At 37.2% G+C, this 26,268-nt stretch overlaps 1 protein-coding gene across 1 annotated transcript in view; it reads left to right on the forward strand.

The window, feature by feature from the left end:
• The first annotated feature begins 234 nt into the window (after positions 1 to 234).
• SCML2 (Scm polycomb group protein like 2) overlaps positions 235 to 26,268 on the forward strand; it is a 139,005-nt gene continuing 112,971 nt past the window's right edge. The window contains exons 1-3 of the mRNA XM_044666952.1: positions 235 to 333; positions 19,300 to 19,398; positions 20,823 to 20,888. Coding sequence (XP_044522887.1) covers positions 19,377 to 19,398; positions 20,823 to 20,888 — 88 coding nt within the window. The 5' untranslated portion in view covers positions 235 to 333; positions 19,300 to 19,376. The remainder of the gene's footprint in view (positions 334 to 19,299; positions 19,399 to 20,822; positions 20,889 to 26,268) is intronic.

Genomic DNA, 26,268 nt, shown 5'->3' on the forward strand with positions numbered 1-26,268 from the left:
TGTCCCAGATAGGGACCCTCAGGCTCCGCTTCCCGTTAGGCGAGGCGGAGATGGAGAGGCGGGGGATGGGGGAAAAGAGAGAAGGCGGCTGGCTGGGATGAAGGGGAGGGGAGTTTGTGAAGAGAGAAGTGTGTGGGGAGCTAGCGCGCCAGCCCTCCTCTTTCCCGCCCCCCACCCAACCCCGGGGCTGCGACTGCTGCGGGGCATGCGCGGCTCCGCGCGGCGTTACACAAACATGGCGGCAGCGGCGCCGGCGTGAATTCCGGCGCCGGACCGACCCAGGTGACAGAACCGCTCTAGCTTCCACCGACCGCACTGGGACCTCCTGAGGAGGTGAGTCGTGACCTTTGTCTCAGCCTGAGGCTTATTTCTCCGGAATCTTCTGCGCTTGGCTCTCTCTGGGGAGGCTGGTCGGCCACGGGGTGTGTGTGTGTGTGTGTGTGTGTGTGTGTGTGTGTGTGTGTGTATGTATGTTTAAGTGTGTGTATGTTGGTCCAGGTGGGGTGGGTGAACCCCCCCCATCTCGGTTCGGCTGTCTTTGCCTTGGGAACGTTCCCTTCGCAACCGCCGGGCGGCGCGCGCCCCAGGCCGGCCGGGGTGGGGAGGGGAGTTCGGGCTCCGCCCCCCTCCCGTCTCCCCTCTCCCGCGCTCCTCTGAGGCACCCCCCTCCCCCCCGCGCGGGAGCGCAGGGTGGGCTCTCGGCGCCGGAGTTGTTCTACCCTCCCACCTCCGCCCCTCCTGTACCCGGCTCGCGCTCGCTTACTCTCCTCGGCTCGTGGCTCCCCGGGCATTCTGCATCTCTGGGGCGTCCAGCTCGCGCCTTCACTCCCCCCACTCCCCAAAGTGTCCGCTTGGGAGAAGCTAGAAGAAACGCGCTCAGGTGACCTAAACACCGAAGTGGTGAACGTTTCTTTTCTTTTTCTTCCTTTCTTTTCCAGACCCAGGGGTGGGGGTGGGGTGGGGTGTTCTCCTCCGTGCAGCCCTCTGTACCCTCCCGGGCTGGGGCATCTCGCGGATGGGCTTTTGGCATATCCTTTCTTCCTTCTCTCCTTCCCCTCTCCTTTACTCAGATTTTTTTCTTGCATTTGAAACTTGGGGACCGGACACCTCCACCCTAAACTTCTTTCCTTCGATGGGACACCATCCTAGTTAATTCCCCCTACCTCCCATTTTCCCTAGACAAACGGGCAGGAAGGAGGACGGGTGTGGAAACCTCTTCCGCGAGTGGCTGGAGCTAGTGGCGTGCGCTCCACGCTGCGGGGAGCCCCGCACTTGTCCTTGGACCACTTGTCTAGGAGAGGCTCTCGGGTGCCGTTACCTACCCACGGGTAGAGGGGGTGGTGGTGGGATGCGCGCGTTAGAGCGAATCCCTTCGGAGAGGAAACGACCTGCGTGATGTTCTATAGTTGTTAACCAAAAGTCCAGAGGACGCACGTCTTTCGCGGACGGCGGGGGACTGTTCAGAATCTGCGCTTTGCTGGGTTATTCCTCGTGGGGGGCGTGGACACGCCTCTGGGTGTTTGGGCTGCAGTGTTGGGACTTTTGGGAAGCGTCCCTCTGACGAGAGCCAGCTTGGCCATAAATTTACAAAGTCCAGAATGCTTAGGCAGAAGGGAGAAAGAGTGCACTCGGGTTAGTGTTGCAATCGACACGGAGGGACTAATGTGGGGAAATCTTTATTTCATTCTCTCTTTAAGAGACTGAATTTAGAAGGCAGTGAGCGACGAAAGACTATGCCTTTCTACATGCAGGGGAGAAACAATTTGTAAATATTTTCTTATTTTGGTGACTTTTTTTTTTAACAGGTGTACCTTTGTAGGTACGGTAAGAGTAGAGGGGAAGAGAAGGTAGGTTTTATGGCTTTCCTTACAAGTTAACATCTTTTGTGGTGGTGTAGGTTAAATTTTTTTGAAAAGTACATGTTTTTTACAAGATTTCATCTTAATCTCGGATTTATTTAAATAATTTTATATTGGCTTTTTTATTTTTAGTAAACAAATGTGTTCAGGGTATTGTACAATTAATCATCTTTACTATTAAAAAGTCTTTATTAAATTTCTTTTTGTACAAACTGTTCTATTGGTAGGTGGTGACAGGTGTTTTTAGAATAAGGGATGTGGTGGAAATTGAGCCAGAAAAAAAAGAATAATTTGACCAACTTTATGCATTCTGCTATTAAGGATACTTTTCATTTCAGAAACTTTTATGATGTGCCATTTTAAAAATGAATTATTCCAGATTTAAGAGAATATCAACTATGACTTACAACTCAAAAGTTTTATAGATCAATCAATCCAATAAGCATGTGCCAGGCAAGTGGGCTAATAAGCACTAAGGATCCAAAAAAAAGACACAATAGTCCCTGACTTCAAGAACTTAGAATTTAATGGAGAGACAGCATGCAAACAAATATAGATAAGAACAATAAGAAAAGCTATATGCAGAAAATAAATAAGAAATAATTAACAGAGGGAGGGCACTAGAATTAAGAAGGTTTGAAAAGATTTCCTGTAAGGGGGATTTTATTTGGAACATAATTTTTTTCTTTATATGAAGCATTATTTTTGAAGAAATCAGTTCCTTATAGATTTAAATTACTAGATTCTGAAGAACACAGACTTATTTTATCATTACTATTCATGATATATTCTGTATAAATATTCTGTATAAATCAGATTATTAAAAGAGAATGGTCTTTTAATGTCTGTTCATAAATAAAATATAAAGATGTGGAATAAAAGCTTTTATAAATGTTGGATAGATGTTGTCCCCAAAGGTGAAGCTCTTGAGAGCAAGCTTCTTTTTTTCTTATTTTGGTGACTTTTTTTGGACAGGTGTACCTTTGTTGGTATGGTGATGATAAAGGGGAAGGGTAAGTAGGTTTTATGACTTCCCTTACAAGCCCACTTTATGTTCTATGTTTGTTTGGATTTATTTAAAATAGTCTTGGGATTTAACAGGTTTTTTGAAAGGGAGAAAGGAGAAATCAAATAATGGAACCATTTAGAAAAGTAATTGCCAAATGTTTCAAAAGACCAGACTTTAGAAAATGTTATTTTGGAAAAGAAATAGGATAGGACCACCATATGAGAAAGCAAACTCCAAGCTGTTTGCTTTCATACATAGGATTACAAAGACAGCATTAATAATAATTGACATTTTATGTGATGATTTAAGATTTGCCAAGTACTTTACATTGGAGCCTCATAAAGAGTCCTGTGAGATAGGTAAATGCAAGTAATATCACATTTTACAGATGAAGAAACTGAGGCTTAGAAAACTGAAATGACTTGATTGGGATTACACCCAAGCCAGGGCCTTTCTGACTCCAAGTCTTTTCACTTTCTCCACTGTGTCATGCTTGGAAGTATTTTCATTGTTTTTTAAGAGAAAGGGTTTATAGGGGTTGCTGCTCCTACAATTGTCATGCTTTTTAATTATTTATATAATATTAATCGAATACATATTTGTAGAGTATATAGCAATACAAGGCACTATGAATTGAGGACATGGCTATACAAAGAAGGTAATTAGAGGAGATTGAAGAATCCCTAAATACTCATAAAAATTCCCAAATCACTAACTTTTACTAGAAAATTTCTTTCTAGAAAAAGGGAAAAAAAATTTTTTTTTCTAGAAATTTTCTAGAAAAAGTAAAAAAAAAAATTTTCCTAGAAAAAGTAAGAAAAATTTTTCTGCTAGAAAGTTTACTAGAAAAATTTTCATATGTAAATAAGAGTAGGTGTGAAAGATAAATCTTAGGGCAAGTATAAGGGAACAGCTTAGGAAAAAAATATCCCATAAAGTACTTTCTGTAAATCAATTTTGATGTATCTTTTTACTTGCACAAAGTATATTGATAATGATAATGTTTCTACAATTCATATTTATGAAATATGAAATATACAAAATATATTTATGGGGGCAGCTGGGTAGCTCAGTGGATTGAGAGCCAGGCCTAGAGACTGGAGGTCCTAGGTCCAAATCTGGCCTCAGACACTTCCCAGCTGTGTGACCCTGGGCAAGTCACTTGACCCCCATTGCCCACTCTTACCACTCTTCCACCAAGGAGCCAATACACGGAAGTTAAGGGTTTAAAAAAATATATATATATATTTATATGAGAAACTATTTTCATGCTCCAGTATTGACTAGGAAGTTCTAAAGTAGTGAAGTTAGAGTTTTTGATGGGGTTAAGGGTGAATATATAATGAGACCTGGGGGTTTCCTTGTTCTTTGATTGAGGTTTTCTCCCCCTCAAGTGCAATTTACACTCTTAAAAAAGTATTTTTCTTAATGGTCAAGATTTTGAGGTTTAATTACCATAGTTGAATTATAACTAATTCTTGTTTAGAACATTCATCTTATTTAGCTGTTTAAAAATCTTCTAGTTTTAAATATGTATAATGGTCTGTTGTAAAAGACTTACCTTTTTTTTTGTTGTTGTTGAATTTTAACTGCTTTCCTCCTACTCCCAGATACTTCACTGCCCTTCTTTTCTATTGGTGTGTGTTTCTTCATCAGTGAAATGGTAATAGTAATCCTGTTCAGCCTCACTGAGAAATAAAATAATTCATTATTAAAGTGCTTGCAGGACATCAAAGTGTCTTTTTGATACATTTAAAGACAATTGGATTCACATTCTTTATTTTCTTTGAAGACAATTTGAGAAGTCTACAATCATTTGTCTTTGTTCCACAGCATTTAGCACAGTGTTTTACACATAGTGATTGTTTAATAAATATTTATTGAATTGGACTTAGATATATCTACCTTTTCTAGTCTCTGGAGTAGGAATTTCTTTCCAAGGATGCTAGAGAAGAATTCTTGAGGCTCCAGATGCTACTATTTACCTCTGATACTAGTTTCATAATACTTTGCTTTTACACCGTCTTTGTTTTTATTATAGTAGTTAATGGTAGTCTGAGGCAATTTCCTTTTCTCTCTCTGCATATTCATACCTCTTACTTTTCATTTGGCCAACTTGAAAAGTCAGGTTCTAAAGAGCCAGAATTCTTGGCCCCTGACAGTTATGAAACTGATGAGTAAATTGGTTAGAAACATATTAGAAATTGGGATGGGCAGTTCAATTAAGAGGTAAAATATTGTCCTTTAAGGGTGTGTGTGTGTGTGTGTGTGTGTGTGTGTGTGTGTGTGTGTGTGTGTGTTACAATTCTCAATTTCTGAGAATTTTCCTTTTCTAAGCTACTTTGGAGAAGAAAGTTGAATAATGCTGTTTAGGAGTTTAGAATTTTGGATTGGAATTGAAAGATTGGGTTATTTTGAAAGAAAGGCTTCAAGGATACATTGGACATGGATCTAAAATTTATTGTTCTTTTGTCTTTGGGAAACAGAAAAAAATCACTGACATTTTATGTTAATGTAGCATTAGTCACTTTTTGTAAGTAAAACAAATTTGATTGACTGAAGAATCTCAAAATTTAGAATGGTTGCATCTGAACATCTGAAAAAGTTAATGTTCCAGTGATCATTTGATTACATTTCTAATGTAGGTAGAGTTGGTGTATCTTCTAAAGTTGGTTAATCTGAGAAAAGTCACAAATAAAAATTTGAATAATTATAATAAGTAATTACTATTGTTTGTATTGCTAGTCAAGTTCAAGCCTCTTGATTTTTCCCCCCAACATAGTCTTTTTAAAAATTTTAATCTCATAAAACCATAAGAGCTTAGAAATTATAAGAATGGCGGTTCTACTAAACTAATAAATTACCCTATTTGAATTAATTTTTGCCACGGGATTAATATCTTTGGTTAGTATTAACTTCTAATTGAATTAACGACCCCTTTTGTTTTTAAATGGAGAAATTATTTCTGAATCTGAAGCAGTTGATATGTTAATATTGCTAAACTTTATCTTTTGCTTATCTGGGTAAACAGGATATGGTAGAAAGGAAAGATAATGAACTTGTTGAAACCCTCAGTATTGTTAAAGTAATATATCTGAAAGATAATGCATCAGTAACTTATCATAATATAAAGAAGTATATTTAATACTCTAAAAAGACTTTATTTTTTCTTTTATGATGATATGGGTAGTTAATTTCATCATCACTTGTGGGAGGGAGTAGAGAGGAGATATGATTAATCTCTATGTTTCTCTTATTCAATTGCTTATTTTTAGAATCCTTTGAAATATCTATAGTGAGCATTTTAAGTGCTGATGCAGTTTGAATAATTGTAGAAATACTTTAGTTGGGCAGTTAGCTGACATCTATATTATATTTGAAAAACCTGACAGGAATGTTTAGTTTTTGGGGCATTATAGATTGCAGTTTACTGCATGGGTAGTGGGAATTGCTATTGTCGTTTCCATTATTTCTCCTAGATCTGGTGTTAGAAGTTGTAAATCTAGAGTGATAATGGGGGGACAAGCTGTAACCTGACCATTTCTTTTGTCAAAATGCTATACAATGAGGTATCTGTAGTAAATTGATGTGCCCACCATTTATTTTAGTATTAATTAAGTATTCGTTTGCAGAAGTCCTTTACTGAGTTCATGGCTATATTTTAAAAGAATTGGAATTTACCACTATATTAGGATTTAGGTAATTTTTGACTTTCAGTTTTCCATCTTTGAAAATAAGGTTCTTAAAAATATGTTTTAACTAATTTAGATCACTAATCAGAAGGAATTTAAATTATTACTCAGGAAGACTTTTCTTTACTAATATTAGTAAAGAATGTATTATAAATTATATTAGATAATACAACAAATTATATATTATAAATTATAAGTAATTTACTAGAATAATATTTTCTTTACTAATAAAGAATATTCTTGTTTGTTAAGATGTACAGGTATCTTCATACAGGTTTCATTTTTTAGAAAGTATCAAAGTAAAATCGATTTTTTTAGATCAGATTATATTACTGAATAATATGATGATGATATTTATTGTAAATATGAAATAAGTAATTTAAGCTTTTATTCATTTGCAATTCTACAAGTTAGTGATAGGTTTTGGATAATATTTTCATCTTTAAGTTAACAAACCTACAAAAACAAGGGAAATAGAAATTAATTTTATTTAAATATTATTCTATGGGAAAGGTAGCTTGGTGCAGTGGAGTGTGATTGCTGTACTTGATGTAGGGAAGAACCTAGATTCAAATTCTATCTCCTCAAGATACAGACAATTGTGAGCTGGATTGATGGGGAAAATTCCCAAATTCAAATTATAGTTATAAATGCATGTTTTCTTCAACAGTTAACATTAATTATTTAAACAAAATAAATATTTAGCCTTTATTTATGAGCTTATTTTGGAAGATGAAGTAAACAGTTTCATGTCAGTATGTGAAATCTACACTTTACTTCTAATTGTTTACTTATTGATTAGACACATTTTCTTACTTTTCAGGTCCCAGAAACTCTTTTTTCAAAAACTGTTTCTTAATTTAGAATGAATTCAGGACAGCTAGGTGGCTCATTGAATAGAGAGAAGGAGATTGGGGGTGGGGTGGTTCCTGGGTTGAAATGTAGCCTTAGTCACTCCCTAGCTGTGTGACCTTGGGCAAGTCACTTAACCCCTTTTGCCTAGCCCTTACCTCTCTTCTGCCTTGGAACTGATTCTTAGTATTAATTGAGTGCTATCCAGACTTAAGAAAGACATCAGCAAACATGCTCTGAATTCAATTGTAAGCACGGAGTATGCCTTAACTTCTTCTTTTTTTTTTTTTTTTTTTTTTGTATTTCCATTGTGCCTTGGGGAATAAGACATCTAATAGTTAGATGTCATCCAAAGTTCAGAATTTCTTAAATTAAAACTACATAAAATAGATTCATTTATTTAGAAGCTAAACTGCTAGCAACCTCTGAGACATGTTTTTGAGCTCAGAATAAGCAGAAGAGTATCCTCATATGGGTTGGTCCACCTTTGGGCCCATCAATGTTGAATTATATGTAAAATTAAGAAAGACAACATAAGCACAGGAATTTTGGACCATTTATGGAGGAACAGACAGTTTTCGGGAAACATTACTAAGCAGTACAATCAATTTTTATAATATTTTCAATAAAATGATTAAAATAGGAATAATTTTGGGTAAAGGGGGGGAATAATCTTTATCTGAAAAAAATTAATTTATGTGAATCATTGCATTCTCTATTGCCAAATGAAGAGTAATTGTGGTTTTTAAAAAAAGATCCAGTGTTAGTTTCTTTTAAAAAATAGGCCCCCCCACCCAGTTCCCCAAACAATTGATTTTTTTATTGCTTTGTGGGGTTTATACCCTCCCCCTACTTTAAAATGTACAGAATAGGTGCTAAGAACCTGTTTGCCCTTTCTTAAGTTATCCTTTAAAATGGTAGAAAATACTCTTACATTCTTTCAAATTCCTCAAACATTTGTGCCTTATGTTTCAATAGCAGATAGCTTAAAAAAACACTCCATGATTTTATAGTGTGATGAGGCTATATTGAGACTAGTTGGATTTAGATGTAACTTGCAAATTAAGGTGGAGAGAAGTTAAGACAACATTAATAGAGTTTGAACAAATTAGCTTGGTAGAAAAAGTACAATTCACATTAAGGCTATGTCACCTAATGTAACAAAGATAATTATTTAGTCTATAATTGTTAATATTTAGATACACAGAATCATTTATTTTGGGAATTTTTCTGGAATACTTAGTCACTTTATTAATTCAAGGTTGCATAGACTTTTACCATAGTTATACTTTATGGTGATGTAGAGAGGGAATGATAGGACAGAAGTAGATTTGCAGGCTGTAGTGGAAAGTTTTAGATAAATGAAACCAGGCATGAACTCTAGTTATATAATGAAGCAAATGGGCCTTAGGGTAACTTTCATTTAACTAGAGAGGGATGATGTATATGAGATAGGATTGCCAGTGAACTATTAAAATTCAGTAAATGGTTGTATTTTAGTAGCAGTTTGAAAAAACAAACAGAAAATGACTAATTTAACTGTGATATAAATCATGTAAATTTAATCCTAATTAGGCATAGCATCTTTATTGTAGATGATGTCTGAAAGAATTTATGGATAAATTTGGAGGTAGTCAAATATAGATTTATGCAGAAGTGGATTAGTTGAATAATTTGTAGAGTCAAGCTAAAAAGAGGCTTTATTGAACTTGATGCATTTTTACTGTTTTGCAACTATGCTGTGCATTTTTGGTTCCATTTGACAGATTTGATAATTGTTTTCTGAAAACTGATTTTTTTTAGGCCTGAAAGTCTTGTATATTGAAGAATTATTTTAATATTTCAACCAAGATTTTTCATTAGTTAGAATTTTCTGTCTAATTGGGAACCCTTAATATTGCAATAAACTGGCATCATTTAACCTTTGAAATATGCCTTTTATCTTTTAGCATTATATTCTTTCACTTAGCAATAAACTGGCATCATTTAACCTTTGAAATATGCCTTTTATCTTTTAGCATTATATTCTTTCACTTAAAAAATTCCATTTAACTTTGAAATGTATTGGGCTCACTTAATAAAGCCCTGGAATTACTAACTAGTGTCTATTATTGTTTAGTAGATTAGACCCTTAATGGATGTTTCTATTTGAGTATGAAAAAACAGTATTCAGAGACAGACTATTGAAATTTTTATCAAAACTTCCAAAAGAATTCTTAATTAGCTCAGTAGACATAAGTTTAGTTTTTATGGTACCTTCAAACAGCTCAATCACTGCATTTTAACACCATGCCGACTGGACTATTGAATCACTAGCTCATTTCCTGAAGCAGTTTGAGTTTTCCTTGGCTATCTAACTACTGATCTGGCCTGTCTCTGGTAACTTATTAGTTTTTAGTGACGTGGCTGTTGTTGAACTAAAAAAAAGCAATCATATTGAGAAGGAAGAGCTACTAAACCTTTGGAATCTGTACTTCTTCATAGCTCTTTCACATCATTCCCTTTGTAATTTGGTCTGTGTTACTATCTCTTAAAAACATTTATTGAGATTCGGAATTTTAGGTTTTTAAAGTTAAGGAATATGTGTTTTCTACTTAAGCTTAAGGAAGTCTTGCACATCTGCTACTTTTTACCCATAGATTGACAAGGCAAAAAGTGATCTGATAGTAAACTGATAGTAAACTTATAGAAGAAGCTATATCTCATTAAGAAAACATGACAGAAATATTTTTTTTTAAACCCTCGTACTTTGGTGAATTGTCTCATAGGTGGAAGATTGGTAAGGGTGGGCAATGGGGGTCAAGTGACTTGCCCAGGGTCACACAGCTGGGAAGTGGCTGAGGCGGGGTTTGAACCTAGGACCTCCTGTCTCTACGCCTGACTCTCACTCCACTGAGCTACCCAGCTGCCCCATGATAGAAATATTTTGACTTTGAAATGTTATACTGTATAAACAAAATCTAGTTAAAATTATTCTAAATATTACATTCTATTTCATAAATATGTTTGAAAATAATTTTAGCATTTAAGCAATTCTAATTTATTTTAATACTAGGCACCAGAGATATAAATGAGAAGCAGTAGAGTTCCTGGGAAAAGTGGGATGATCATTTAAGTAAGCAAACATTTATGAAGTACCTATAGGGTGCCATGCACTATTCTAGGTTTTGGGATATGGAAACAAAAGCAAGAGAGTCCTTGCTTCTAAGAGACTTTGTTCTAAAAACATATGTGCACATAAATATTATGCAAAGTAATTTAGAGAAGAAAAGGCTGAATAACTGTAGGAATCAGGGGAAATTTCCTAATGAGGGGGTCCCCTGAGCTAAAGTTTGAGGGAAGACTGACTGCGCATGTTAAGTGTAACATTTGATAGAGGAAAAAGAGAACTTCAGATAAAATATTTTATGACATTTAAGGTGAGAGCGACTATTATTAACTGGGGAGATTAGGGAAGGCTTTTTGGAGGAAGATGACAGTGACCTGGATCTTGGGAGGCTTTTAGCTCCTGAACGTAAGGGGGAGAGCTAGTCTTACAGCTTTTCAAGAAAGTGAAGGGAAGTAATTCGAAATACATCTCCAGCAGTAGGCTTGATATAGACTGTGACTGGCCTTGAACCCCAGGAATTAGTGTTTTTATCCTATTATAGGTAATGGGATCCCACTAAAGCTCTTTGAAAAGCTTCATACTCAGACCTGTGCAATGGAAAGATTAATTTGGCATTTGTGTGAAAGGATAGATTAGAGAGGGGAAGAGTCAAGAGATCAGGTAGGGGACTGTTAAAACAAGTTAGGTGGGTCCCTGAACTAGGGTTGTGTCACTTCATTGGTATGAATAGAGGAGAGTGATGGAAAAAGGAAGTGTCAAAGATGATGCTTAAGTTTTGAGCTTGACTAATGTAAGGATGGAATTTGTGCAAGGGGGATGGAAAAAAAGGAGCCAGAGAAAGAGTGGCTGACAGTTGGTGACAGTTGGTGATGGTTGAGACCAGGGAAGATTCTGGGAAATTCTCTGGAGGAAGAGGGAGGACTGAAGAGGGAGGAGAACAGCCCACCTCAGATCCAGTCCTGAGGGCTTCCTGAGGATCTTTCTTTGGACATTGAAACCCTGATTCCCTGGTCAAAGGCATCTCATTGCTTAACACCCAGCAAGACTTCAACCATTGAGTTAGCCAAGTTTTGGGACTCCATTTTGGGAGCGATCCCTTAGGCTCCTTCTCTCATTACCCAGCCTTGCTGAGAGACCCTTTCCATTTTGACTTGCAATTATAGAAAGGATAGAAATAGGAAATAGAAATAGAAACTGAAGGAGAAGGGGCGAGAGGAGACACTTAGGAGTGGGAACACCAAAGGTTCCTACCTGAGTGACAGACTCCATAGGAATAAAGAGGGCACCCCAAATCCCTCTGCCACTCCTTTCCCCAATCCCTTAATTGTGATTAATAAAAGCCATTCATTAGTCAGATAGTGGTCCAGAGTGCTTGAGAGACAATGAGGGGGAGGGGAACCACAGCATGGTGTAGCTGCCTTGAAGCCAGACCACCCGCTGTGAAGTTGACTGACTTCTGGGGAGGCTTGCGTGAACTCCGCCCTCATTCAGAATCCGATTGGGATCCTCCATACCTCCTCTTATAGGGAAGCCTTGTCCCCAACTCCTGTGGGGCGGCATGACCATCCAGGTCACCCAGTTTCGGGGTTACACCCCCTCAAAGTCTCCCAGAGTGCATATTCAGCGGGAGGGGAGAGCTAGAAGAGTCTCACACCTCATAGACTCTATCTCTCCTCTATCATAACATTAATTACTGGCACTGTTTATTTTTAAAATAACAGGGAAAGTGTGTATGTAGGGGGTGGTGAGGAGACAGAGGGACAGAAAGAGACTGATTTGTGGGGCAAGTTTGGGGAATAAAATGGGTTGCTATTTCCTGTAGGTAGTTATAAATTTGGATTGATTCTTTTCTTTCAGTCCTCCAGTTTGAACCATGGCCATATTGGAGCCCAAAGTTTAATTTGGCAAGTGACTTTTTCTTTAAAAATCTTCAAAAAAATTGAGTATAGGGATGGCTAGTACATCTGAAAGTTTTAGGTAAAGGAGGGGAAAAACAACAGCTTTTCTAATATTCAGATTGGCAGGATACGGAAATGACTGTGGGCATAAATAACCAGAAATCTGACAGCAACTCAGAATAACTCAAATCATGTGGAAGAGGATGGGTCCTTTGGAGAAGTAGCACATTATTATGGAGATAGAGCTAGTAATGTAGAACAGCATTGAACAGGTACTTTTGATGCATAGGAATACCAGGATGCCTGCCTAATTTACAAGTAATCAGAGGGTACCCTGAAAAATATATGATTAACTTAGCTTATATTAAAATACAGTAATTCATAACCTATTTAGATTAGAAAGTTAGAGAAGGAAACTAATAAAAAAAAATCCAGAAATAGATAAAGAAGTAGAAGAATCACCTGGTTTTGTTCCTTGTTTCCAAAAGTGAATCCTGGGGGTAGCTATGTAGCACAGTGGATAGAACACTAGGTCTAGAGTCCAGAGGTCCTGGATTTATATTTGACCTCAGACACATCCTATCTGTGTGACTCTGGGTAAGTCACTTAACATTGCCTAGCCCTTGCCACTCTTCTGGTAAGGGTCATTTAAAAAAAAAAGTGAATCATGTTGATTATCAAGAAATTCTGCGTATCTAGCTTGTTGGGAACTCTCTGCACCTTGATTCTTTCATCACCAGATTAGCTATCTCTATTACTTTTTATATTGCAAATCTTACAAGCATGTCATCTATTCTTTATTTAAAGTCATTGATAAAAATGTTGAACCCTAAGCATGACTAAAGAAAGAAGCTTGTGATAATCTTAGCACTTAGTAAATATGTATTAAATCACGGTTGATTATTTGATTTAGGTAAATAGTATATCCTCAAGGATACCTTGAGAACTTTGTCAGTTATCAGTTTGAAATCCATGTATTTTACAAAATGTACAGTATTTGCCTGCTTTACCAGTCTTCTAACCCAGTTAAAAACAAGGTAATAAGGTAGTTTCTTGTGTCTTGTTTCCATAATTCATGCTTCTGAGTGGTCATCCCTTCGATAATTAAGTTTAGTTAAGTTAATTGCCTTCAGTTTAAAGTAGTGATGGGCAAACTTTTTAAAGAGGGGGCCAAAGGAAAGGAAATGCTCATTTGTCAGTCTGTTTCTAAGGCTACTCTTTTGAAGTTTCATTGTATTGTATCCTACTCATTGTATTCATCAGATTAGGAATAATAGAACATTTCAGTCCCGGGTTCCCCTTCTCCCCCTCAATCTGGCCCACAGGCCATAGTTTGCCATCACTGGTTTAAAGGATGATTGAGATCTCCTGGACTAAAATGCTCCAGGGGGAAATCAGTTCAGTGCACAAGGACAATATTCTGAAGACCCCAATGAAAATATTTTATTGAGGAATAAAAATGAGATTTGTCTAAAAACAATAATGTGGATGCATATTACTATTTAATTTATATAAAAAAGAAATGGATAGAAGATAGAAACCAGACCGGTCTTCCACCCAACTAATTCTGAATATTCACAGTGCCTGAAAGGTAAAGGGTCTTGATTTTATGGTATATGAAGATTAGTTGAAGGAACAGGGAGTATTTAGCCTGGACAAAAGAAGATTCAAGGAAGACTTGATAGCTTTGTTTAGGTATTTCAAGGGCTTTTAAGTGGAGGGAGGGATTAAATTTAGCTTAATTTGAGAAGTGGTGAATTTTCCTTCTTTGGATGTTGTGGGTACAGACCAGATTGTCAGGTGTGTTATTTTGGGGAGTTCTTTATGTATAAGTTGGCCAAAATTGTTGTTAGGAACCTTACTAATTCTTAATTTGTAATTCTATATTTTAAAACTAACCCATCTAAAACTCCATTTATTTCCTCCCTCCTATCTGTGATCAAGCCTTCTATTTGTGCTTTTAGTCCCTTTAAAGGGGCTTGCTACAGTGAAAGATCCTTTCCTCCCTCTCTCCCTGCTGTTTGGAAAGGAGGAGGTTTTGAAGAGAGAGGCAAGGAAATGGTAGCACCTGTTATAGACAGCCTCCTCTAGAAGTTGACTACAGATGTATGAGATGACAACTATTGGGGATGGATGGATCAAGTCAGGGATTTCTGAAGATGGAAGAGGCATATATATATTTTATAGAGAAGCACCAGTAAATAAGGAGAGATGGATAATAAGTGAGAAAGTAGACAGGCTAGAATAGGACTTATACCTATTACAGCTTTTTTTTTTGCAGTTATTAATTTCATTTGCTTTTTCTTCCTGGTTAGTATTTGAGCCTTAATTGAGTATATTTGGTAACCTAGTACAAATCCCAATAGCATAATGAATCCACCCAATGACATTAATTTTAAAATGTCCAGCACAGTAAGATAATGTCCGTGAATGTTTTAGGGAAGGGAAACTCTTGCAGGTATTATGGAATCCCTTCTTTTATTACTTGAGCCATAGTCCCAACACCTATGGTTCTTTTTTACTATTCTCGACTGATCTATAGAAGATTCTAGGTTCAAGTCCTTTTTGTTCTCCAAGCTGTAATAAGTATAATCGATCTTATATTGAGTTTGAATATTTATAATCGGTTGAGTAGTTTAGTTGTAATAATTAAATTTATCAGTGGTTAAACTGTTTCATAGGCAGTGAATGGAGGGCTGGATGCAGTTTCATACAACTCTTAATTTATTTTAGTTGGGGTAGGGAAAGGCAATAGGAAGTAGGAATAGGAGTTAGGAATAAGGTAGGAAATCTATTAATCCCTAATACTAAAAAGTGTTTAAATAAATCTCCTGCCAACTGGCTGCTATCTTTGTCTACCAAGGTAGACACTATATTCTTAACTATACTCACTGACTAAAATATTAAATTCTAACTTACTAACCTATGCTAATACTTTAATATTATTATTTATATATATCTAATATATATGTATAGATAATATAAAGCCAATAAACTTTAAATATATAATAAACTCCTAAAGTAACATAAAAATTTTCAGAGAGAAGTTGAAGCAGTTTCTCTATCTCCAGAGGTCAGAGAAAAACCAGGCCTCTGACAGTTAAATCTCCCTTTACTCCAATCCAACTGTTTGTCCCGGTTCAGACAAACAGCTCTTTAACTCCCCTCTGGCTCTGAGGGGAAAAGCTCTCCTCAAAGTGCTGTGGAGAATAGGCCTCAGTACTGAGGAAGAAACCTCTTCAGTAATTAGACTCCTAACTAAAGGTAAGAAGTCTTTTCTTCTTAACATACTTAAGTCTCTTTTAACTCTAACTGCTACCAACTGTCAAAGTGCGAGAGCTCAAAGCAGCTAACCTTGTTCCCTGAGTCTGCCAGAGAAATATGGAGCCCAGAATTCTGTCTTTACTGCGTTTTATGCTCTTCCCTCAGTGGGTTGGAAACCACCTCTTTCTGTTCCTCCCTCTTAAAGGGGACAGTGTAAAAGGCACAAAGCCTTTCTCTGACCTAAACCCCTGCTCCTAATGAGACAGGGTAAACTAAATAAAATCCTCATCACAACAGTGTGATGGCAAGATCAGCAGTATGAACAACATCTTGGGTGTTGCAGAGCAAGGTCTTGGGAAGCAAGGAGGTTGACGAACTGAGTAGTTAGGATGTTCGTTCATATGACCCATTGCGAAGACTAGAGTTGGGAAGGAGAGAAAAATTGAGTGACTTACTGAAAAATTGTTGTAGAAGAAAGGGGTACGACTTGGAAGTCTGTAGACAGCAGTTGCCAGGATTTTGATTGAGAGGTAGATATAAATGGTATCAACACCAAAGGAAGAGATGACTTGAGTATTGGAAGCAGGAGGGGTATGTAGAAAAGGCAGTGGAGAGCAGAGTTTTCCAGCTTTCCCTTTTAGACCAGTGAATTGAGGGAAATGAAGATGCAACCAGTACTACAGAGGGTGACCAGAGGGGGCAGTGTCTTATGGGGAGGTCTGATGAGAGATAAGAAAGAGCTGGATTTCAGTGATTGCTAGAAGATAGAGGGATTGGGAAAGGAAAAGATTTAGAATAAGGGAAATTTGTTGCCTATGGAAAAGCCATTCCAGAAGGTACAGTGGAAGGGGTAGGTGATGTTTGATTGGAACTTTGGGATAGGATCCAATAAAGAATTGGATGATGGAGATAGGGCTTGGATGACCTATAGGGTTTCAGAATCACTAGGATGTGTAGGGTAAGACCAGGTGTGAGAATGTTCACCATTGAGTTGAAGGCACCACAGCTTTTCTAAGATACATTAAAAGATGGCAAATGAACATGCACAGTAGGAGGTGAAAGTTCCTTTCTCCATAGACTTGGCTCTTCCCCATAAGGCACAAGCACAGCCGGAGATTTAAGATCTGAGCCTAAAGAGACTAGACTTCATGCCACAGTTCCTCCACGTCACCAATCAGAGATCAGGCTGACATCAGGATCTGAGTGTTGCCTTGCATGCCCCTAGCAGCCTTCCTTGAGGGGACACATGAAGGACAGAATGTTTTGCTTTTCTTCTCACATTAGGCTGGAAGTCAGCTGGGCATAGCAAGAGGTAGAAGTTGAGTTGACACAGAGAGACATCAGAGGAAGGTTCTAGCACCTCGTCTCCTAGGCCATCCTCTATTACATTGTTGCTAAGAGCTCCCTAGATAATGATATGAAGTGTCTCAAACTCAGACTTCTTATGTCTTGAATCTGTTCCAAGCAAGACTAACTAGCAAATTTCCCAGCTCCATCATGGGAAAGGTACTCATGGCAGCTCCTTTTGGACCCTTTGTGAGAATTTGATATGGAACACTCATACTCTGATAAATCAGTTTTTAGAGGACTTGGCCATATCCATTCAAGACAAAATAGCCTAGATAGAAAGGACTGTTTGGTCATGGCCAGCCTTGGGGCAGACACTTCTATTAACCAACTCAGTTATTAGAAGCTGGTTGCTTGACAGTGTACCTTGTGTTAATTAACTATGAATCTGACTTACTGCTTAATCATGGAATTCCGTGTTGATGGGGAACTACTCATGGCCTGGCCTGGCCTGACAACCTCCATGGGAAAGGGGAGGACAGTAAGACCATCTTTTATCTGAACCTTACGGTTAAACTGTTGTGACCTTGGTTATGTAATGGTTATAGGTTGTAAAAGTTTAAAAGCAGATTTGTGTAAGCATATTAGGGAAAGCCTTTGCTGGAAGTCATGGACATTCAGAATGGAATGCAGGGGGTAGGGAGGAGAGTGCTGAGCAACAGACAGACTGCTGAGCTGTGAGGGGTTCAGAGCAGAAGTGTAATCTGCAGTCCCTTTTGACCTGGGATCTTGGAGAGTGGTGAAGGTTGAAAAGGCAGAAGACATCAATCCTGCAAGTCAACTCTGAGTAGGGAAGTGGCCTGTGATCTGGTGGACAGTTTGCAGACATCTCTCCCTACCTGGTTACTTTGGATTATCGGCCGTAGAGGAGTTGGTTCCTGGTATCCTGAAAACATCTCTGGATCAGTTGTGAGATCCTAAACTCAAGTCCTCTTCCTCAGGTCCTTAGCTAAGCTGTCAAACCTGCCAGAAGCCAGGTTGGCTAAGGAACTTACCCCTTTTGACTCCAGTCCTGGGCAGTTAGATGTAGTTTCACCTAACCCCCTCTCCTGTCCCCTCATATTACAATTAAACTGTTTCCCTGTGTGTTTTCTAGTACTTTAAAAGTCCTCATTTAATGTATATAACACTTTGAGGTTATTCCAGGCTGGGTGGGGGCAGAGTGACAGTTAGTCAGGCTTAACTGCCGTTTCTGTCAACGGTCATTCCCCTTATAGTTATATCTGGTTCCCTGGCTTGTAAAGTCTTACCCATTGTCCCTTCCTGTTTCCTATTCACCTCACTGAACCCACAAATAATATTTAATTAACTCCCCTGGTTTTCTCCTTAATAGTTACTCTAAGTTCTGTCTATAGTGGAATCGGGAGGCTCTGAAAACTTGGAGGACTTGATGTCCCAAAGACAGAAAGCACCAAGCTTTTCCCCCTAAGATCCTGCACCATCCTTCTGGAAGTCAAAACAATTGCTAAGTGCTCATTTTTTAAAATGTAATTTCGTGAGAGCCGTACAGTGCTCACAGTGCGTGCTTCTGTTAACAGCGCCTGAAAAAAAAATTGACTTTATGGCTCCTGCAGAAAGAGCCATATCTTGTCCTCAAAAGAGCCAGATATGGCTTGAGAGCCATACTATGGTTGCCGACCCCTGATCTAGGTAGTTTACATGTCTATAAATATTCTTCCAGAGGCAGCTTGGTGGCACAGTAGTGTGCAGAGTCTGGAGTCAGGAATATTCATTTCCCCGAGTTTAAATCTGGCTTCTGCCCACTTTCTAGCTATGTAACCATGACCATTTTTACATGTGCAATTGTGTATAACATTTTTATTAGTAATTTGTGGAAGAGATCCCAAATAAAAAAAAAGAGAGAAAGTGAAATGTATGTTCCAGTCTGCATTCAGATGCCATCAGTTCCTTTTAAGAGGGCAGATGGCATTTTAAAAATGTAAATTCATAAGGAAATAGAAGATTAGCCAAAAGGAAATTATTTGATGGTTCCTTTTTCTAATAGAATTCATCAGAATATTTTTTGAAAATCTTTAAAATAGAAAATAGAATATTCAGTGAATTCACAAATTTCAATTAACGCCTATTTTTAGTAATGACTGGGCATAAGATCCTTATTTCTTCCATGGATGTTTCCCTGAATTTTCATAATGTATTTCATTCTTTTAGTTCAGTTATGTGTAGCCTTCCTTTTTATTTTTAAGTTTTAATTAGAAACTGCTAATATATGTTGAATCTGTCATTGATTGGTAGTAATATTGCTTTTCAGAAATTCCTTATGTGCTAAAGAGGCTGTTTTTCTGTCTTCCTGCCCCCAAAGGAAGAACACTGAAGAAGAGTAAGACTATGGGGAAGACAATAAATAAAGGTAAGGTGATTTACATGTCAAAAGAAAATGATGGGAAGAAAATATTTTAGTTTCTTAAATGTTGGATGAAAATGTGTATAGAATTGTTTATTTGATTTATTGGTTTACTTCAAATATAGAATGATAGAAGAAAATTTTAGTTTTGTTTAAAATTAATTCAGTAGTCTTAATTGATATTCCATGTAGTATTTATATGGGAGTGTTCAGTGAGCATCAGTTTTATTTGTTGTTTTTGTTTGTCTTATAGTTTATAATAATATAGAAAATAAATGGGTTAGACTTTTGGGGAGATATTCATCTTTAATTCAAGGGGAAGAGTAAAGAGAGATACGTAAACCTAGGAAGTAGAAGAGGCCAACATTAACTTCACACTTTAATATTTTTTCTACTGAAAGAATTTAGGCTAGGCACAAGTTCTCTGGGCCTCACTTTCCTCGTCTCCAAAATCAGGGAGTTGGGTTGGATGACCTCTGTGAGGGCTTTTCTAGCTCCCAATTATATGTTTAATGTTTCTTAGCTATAGTTTCTTTGAGCTCTTTAAAACTTCTAGTTTACCAAAACATTAAGTAAGATTCAAATTGTACTTTTCTGTTGGTTTCATTATCAGTAATATCTTTCCATTATGTAATATGATTTTGGAAATAGTAATTTCTTTGCATAACTAAGATAAATTTAGTAATTTATTGTTCCATTGTATTAAATGGTATCTTTATGTCTCTTTGAATGTGTTAACAGTCTCTGATTTCTTTGGTTTGCAAATTCATTCAACTCAGATTAAGACTTTAGTTCTTTGAGGTTCAGGTTAAAATGACTTGCTCCCATGGTTACATGGCTAGTAAATGTTAGAGGCAAGATTTAAACCAGGTCTTTTCAGATTTCTGGTTTAGTACTATAAGGTACTGTACCCATATTTTGCTGATTACATTTCCTCTAATACTTAATTAACTTCTACGGGATATTATTTTATGTAGTAGTATAAAATAGATAATTAAAAGCAAGTTTTCTGTTAAAAATGTTTCAGTAAGCAACTACAGAAATATCTAGTGATTTTTATTTATCTATCTATATTTATCTATTTATTCATTCATTTACTTATTCATTCATTCATTCATTCATTCATTCATTCATTCATTCATTCATTCATTCATTCATTCATTCATTCTAGCCCTTACCTTCTTTCTTGGAGTCATTACTATGTATTGGCTCCAAGGCAGAAGAGTGGTAAGGGTAGGCAATGGGGGTCAAGTGACTTGCCCCAGACACATAGCTGGGAAGTGTCCAAGGCCAGATTTGAACCTAGGACCTTCCGTCTCTAGGCCTGGCTCTCAATCCACTGAGCTACCCAGCTGCCCCCTTGAGTGATTTTTAAAAATAAATAATTGCTTCCAAATCTTACTAATCAGTTTGGTTGTATTTCTTTTTAGATTCAAAGAATATTAAGAAGGAAAAGCAAGGAAAAAATCACTCAAACACTTTTCCCCTGCAGACAGGTATGTTTTAAAATAATTTGAAAATTATTCAGTTGCCTTCCTTCTTTTTTACTTTTTTAAAAATTTTAAACATTTATTAATATTTATATTTTAGAAAAGTTAACATGGTTACAAGATTTATGCTCTTACTTTCCCCTTCACCCCCTCCCCTACCTCCCCCCGCCCCTGGCTGATATGCATTTCCACTGGTTTTCATATGTGTCATTAATCAAGACCTATTTCCAAATTGTTGATAGTTGCATTGGTGTGGTACTTTCGATCCCCTGTCATGTCCTCATCATCCCAAGTTGCCTTCCTTTTTAAGTTTAGCTTTTTTCTAATTACATTTGACAAGAAACAGTATAATCTCAAGTCAAGACAAGGAACATTTATTTATTTCTAATATTTTATTTTTCTCAATTATGTGTAAAATTCTTTCTCTCTTTCCCAGCCTCTCTTCTTTATTCCCGCTAATCCCTTCTCTCCCCCTGAAATGGTAACCAATCTGATACAGATTTTACATGTGCCATCTTATAAAACATTTTTATATATTAGTCATTTTATGGAAGAGAGCTGGGGAAAAAAAGAAGGAAGAAAGGGAAATATAGTATGTTTTGGTCTACATTTAGACTCCATCAGTTCTTTCTCTGATGCAAATGGCATTTTTCATCAGGAGTCTCTGGAATTGTCTTGGATTAATGCACTGCTGGGAATAACTAGGTCATTCACAGTTGTTCATCAAAAAATATTGCTGTTATGTATATAATGTTCTTTCAGTTCTCATTTCACTTTGCATTTTATCATATTGGCTAATCTGATAGGTGAGGTTGTACCTCAGAATTTTAACTTTGCATTTCTGTAATCCACTGATTTAGAACATTTTTTCTTATTACTATAGATGACTTTGATTTCTTAATCTGAAAACTGCCTGTTCATATCCCTTGACCATTTGTCAATTGGAGAATATAGAATTTTACAAGTTTGACTTAGTTCTCTATATATTTGAGAAATAAGAACAAAGAGCCTTTATTAAAAGCTTACTAAAAAAGGGGAGAGGTAAAGGGCAGTTATGTGACACAGTGGTTGGAGAGTTGAGAGGACTTGGATTTAAATTTTATCTCACATACTTTCTAGCTTTGTTACTCTTGGCAAGTCACTTAAATCCCATTTGCCTACCCTTTGAATTTCTTTGTTAGAGCTGTTACAAAGAAAGTTAGGATTTTTTTTAAAAAGAGGCTTATTCTTTGCTATTTGCTGAGGATACAAAGAAAGACAAACATACAGTCCTTGCTTTCAAGGAGCTTATGTTTTAATGGGAGAGACAATAGCCAACTTGTGCATACTATATATAGAATAGATGAGAGACTGTGAGAAGGCATTAGCAGTGATTAGCTACTTGGAATAACTTGGGAGTAGTTGGGTTTGAGCTGTGACTTAAAAAGAGCCAAGGGAATTGACCTTTAGAGGTAAGGTGGTAGGGCACTTTAGCCTAAGGCAGTGGTTCCCAAACTTTTTTGGCCTACCGCCCCCTTTCCAGAAAAAATATTACTTAGCGCCCCCTGTCACATACTATTACCGCCCCCTTACAGTTATTCACCGCCTCCAAATGCACCTGTGGCCATCACCGCTCCCCTGAATCACTGCAGCACCCACCAGGGAGCGGTGGTGCCCACTTTGGCAATCACTGGCCTAAGGGACCAGTAGGATGGAAGATGGAGAAATATTAGAGGAACTGCAAATAGGCCAGAGTTGCCAGAATGGAGAATACTTGGAGGAGGAATAAGGTATGAGGAGATTAGAAAGGCAGGAAGGAGAGAAAATTCAGGCAGGAGAAGGCCATTGCAACAGTCTGGGTGAGAGGTGATAAGGACCTAAAGTAGAGTTATGAACATGTGAGTGTGAAGAGAAGGGGACATGTATGAGAGATATTGTGAAAATAGAAGCAGCAAGATTTGATAGCATATTGGACATGTGAGGTGAAGACATATGAGGAATAGATGTAATGGAGGCCTGAGTGAACTGAGAATAGTGATGTCTTTGACAGTAATAGGCAAGTTGGAAAGAGAGAAGTTTGGGAAAGAAGATAATTCTTTTTATGACATGTTAGGTTACAGATGCCTGGTGATTTTGAATGGATGCTCAGGAGAAAAGATTAAACATTGGATATGTAAATTTACATAGAGATAATATTGAATGAACCCATAGGAACTGAAGCAAGAGGGAAAAGAGAAAAGAGCCCAGGACACTTCTTTGGGGGAACATCTACAGTTAAAGGGTAAAAAATGAATGAAGAACCAATAAAGGAGCACAAGTAGTTGAAAAGTTCATATCATTATTTGACAATAAATAGCACATTGAATATTATAAAATTTGGGGTATTTTTACCTTCATTTGGAGATACCTATGCTGCATGAGCTATATTTGAAAATGACTATGGAGTAACTCCAAAGGGTGTGCAATGAAATGGAGAGATATAATGATTCTCTTGAGTCAGTCAATCTTATTATATAGCCTTGGGGTGATACTATGCTTTGACTTAAAGATACCTATTTGCCTATGTTATACCTTCTCTTCCCATGGCAGTTTTGTTCTCTCTTTGTATCCCCAGGGTCTTAGCACAGTGCTTTTGCATGAAGTAGGCATTTCACAAGTGCTTTCCAGATTGAATTGGATCAGAGTATTATTGTGCCCTATAGTGCATAAATATACAAGGAGGTAGGAAGAAAATCACATCAACAAGAAGGGTTTTACATCGAGTATTAAAAGTTAGTTAGGATTTAGATATATAGAACTTAATTCTCCAGTTGTTAGTGTCCCCTCCTCTTGCCTCAGAATTAATATATTTTCTTATGCATGTGCATATTTTCCTTCAGAATTTCTTCTTGAAGACAGGGATTGTTTAGAAAAGAGATTGTTTCATTTTTGCCTTTTTGTATTTTCAGTGACTATCAGACACTTGGGAAAGTTAGACTAACAGTATTGTTTAAGACAGATTAGAATGAAGAGAAATTTAAAATTGTGAGAGACTATTTGATAATTCAGGAGCAAAATAAGATAGCTTTGGGAAATAGAAAGGAAAGAAGTGGTGTGAGAGAGATTTCCTTTGAAATCTCCATTTGGTAAGGAAAACATTACAGAAGATGACTCAGGATTTTGATTTTTCATGACTGCAGTGGGAGAATTTGGAGGACAAACTTATTTGGAGGAGAGGATAATGTGATCACTTTTGGTTACATTGAGTGATTGGTTGGGACATTTGAGTTGAAAAGTTTAATAAATTAATATAACTACTCCACATAGACCAAACAAAGAGGAAAAGATCCTATATGTTTAAAAATATTTGTAGAAGCTCTTTTTTTTGTGGCGACATAATAGAACTGGAACTAAGGGGTTGTCCATCAAATGGAGAATGGATATATGGCATGTGCTATGATAAAAACTATTGTCAGAAAGGGGAAGATTTGTATGGACTGAGCCAGAATGAAATGAGCATAACCAAGAACACGTTTTTATCCTTTTAATATCAATCTTGTAAAAACAAATGGTTTTTTCTTCTTTTTTCTGTTAACAATGATCACTGATCAACTAGGATTTTAGAGAATGAAGAAGAATGCCACTTATTTCCTGACAGGAAGCTGATGAACTAATATGCAGAATGAGATTTGTTTTGCTTGACTGTGTTTATTATAAGGGTTCCTTTTTCTTTTTTTCAGTGAAAGCAGAGTAGAAGAGGGAATGATTAAATACTTGATCATTAAAAAGATAAAATTAAAAATAGCTATCTGAAACACTGATTATTGGTAAACCCTTTCTAGGTGGTCTTGTCTTTCCCTCAAAGTTTTCATAGGCTTCAAATCATAGGTAACTATTTCACACTTATATTTCTACCTTTCCTACTCTTTTCATATAACCTGGAAAAGAGAAAGTTCTAGGGTAAGTTTTAACAAGTTGAATGAGGGCATAGGGAAATTCAGCTTCAAATATGAATTATAGCTGTGGACTTTGAAAAGTAAACTATATTCAAACAAACTTAGAAGTATCAATAATGCATCATTTTGTTCATTTTAGAAGTCAGGCCAATTTTGAATCTGATGTTCCCAAAAAGTAATAGACTATAAATCTATTGGAAGGCTTGAACAGTTTTAATTTATATGATGTAGAAGAGTGTTTATAAAAAGAATGAATGCAAAAGTATTAAGTACTTATGTATATACTAAGCACTATGTTAAGCATCAAGAATATAAATAGGGAGCAAAGATAATCTATGCTCTCAAAGAATATACTTTCTAATAAGTAGAGTTAATGCATATTCGAGGTTTCAATTGTAAGATGGAAAAACCCTGTGGTTCTTAGGTTGAAGAAGGCAATATATCTTTTTTTTTTTTTTTTGATTTTTTTTTTATTAATATTCATTTTTAACATGGTTACATGATTCATGCTCCTCCTTTCCCCTTCAACCCCCCCCCCCGCACCCCCCCTACCCATGCGCATTTCCACTAGTTTTGTCATGTGTCCTTGATCAAGACCAATTTACAAATTGTTGGTAGTTGCATTGGTGTGGTAGTTTCGAGTCCACACCCTCAATCATGTCCACCCCGACCCATGCGTTCATGCAGTTGTTTTTCCTATATGTTTCCTCTCCTGCAGTCCCTCCTCTGAATGTGGGTAGCATCTTTACCATAAATCCCTCAGAATTGTCCTGGGTCATTGCATTGCTGCTGGTTCAGAGGTCCATTACATTCGATTTTACCACAGAATGTCAGTCTCTGTGTATAGAGTTCTTCTGGCTCTGCTCCTTTCGCTCTGCATCTGTTCCTGGAGGTCTCTCCAGTTCGCCTGGAACTTCTCCAGTTTATTATTCCTTTTAGCACAATAGTATTCCATCACCCGCATATACCACAGTTTGTTCAGCCATTCCCCAATTGAAGGACATACCCTCCTTTTCCAATTTGTTGCCACCACAAAAAGCGCAGCTATGAATATTTTCGTACAAGTCTGTTTATCTATGATCTCTTTGGGGTACAAACCCAGCAATGGTATGGCTGGATCAAAGGGAAGGCATTCTTTTATAGCCCTTTGAGCATGATTCCAAATTGCCAGCCAGAATGGCTGGATCAGTTCACAGCTCCACCAGCAATGCATTAATGTCCCAATTTTGCCACATCCCCTCCAACATTCATTACTCTCCCCTTCTTTCATTTTAGCCAATCTGCTAGGTGTGAGGTGGTACCTCAGAGTTGTTTTGATTTGCATTTCTCTAATTATTAGAGATTTGGAACACTTTCTCATGTGCTTATTGATACTTTTGATTTCTTTACCTGAAAATTGCCTATTCATGTCTCTTGCCCATTTATCAATTGGGGAATGGCTTGATGTTTTATACAATTGCTTTAACTCCTTG

Source organism: Gracilinanus agilis, chromosome 3, assembly GCF_016433145.1.
Source record: "Gracilinanus agilis isolate LMUSP501 chromosome 3, AgileGrace, whole genome shotgun sequence".
In the NCBI taxonomy this organism is placed as follows: domain Eukaryota; kingdom Metazoa; phylum Chordata; class Mammalia; order Didelphimorphia; family Didelphidae; genus Gracilinanus; species Gracilinanus agilis.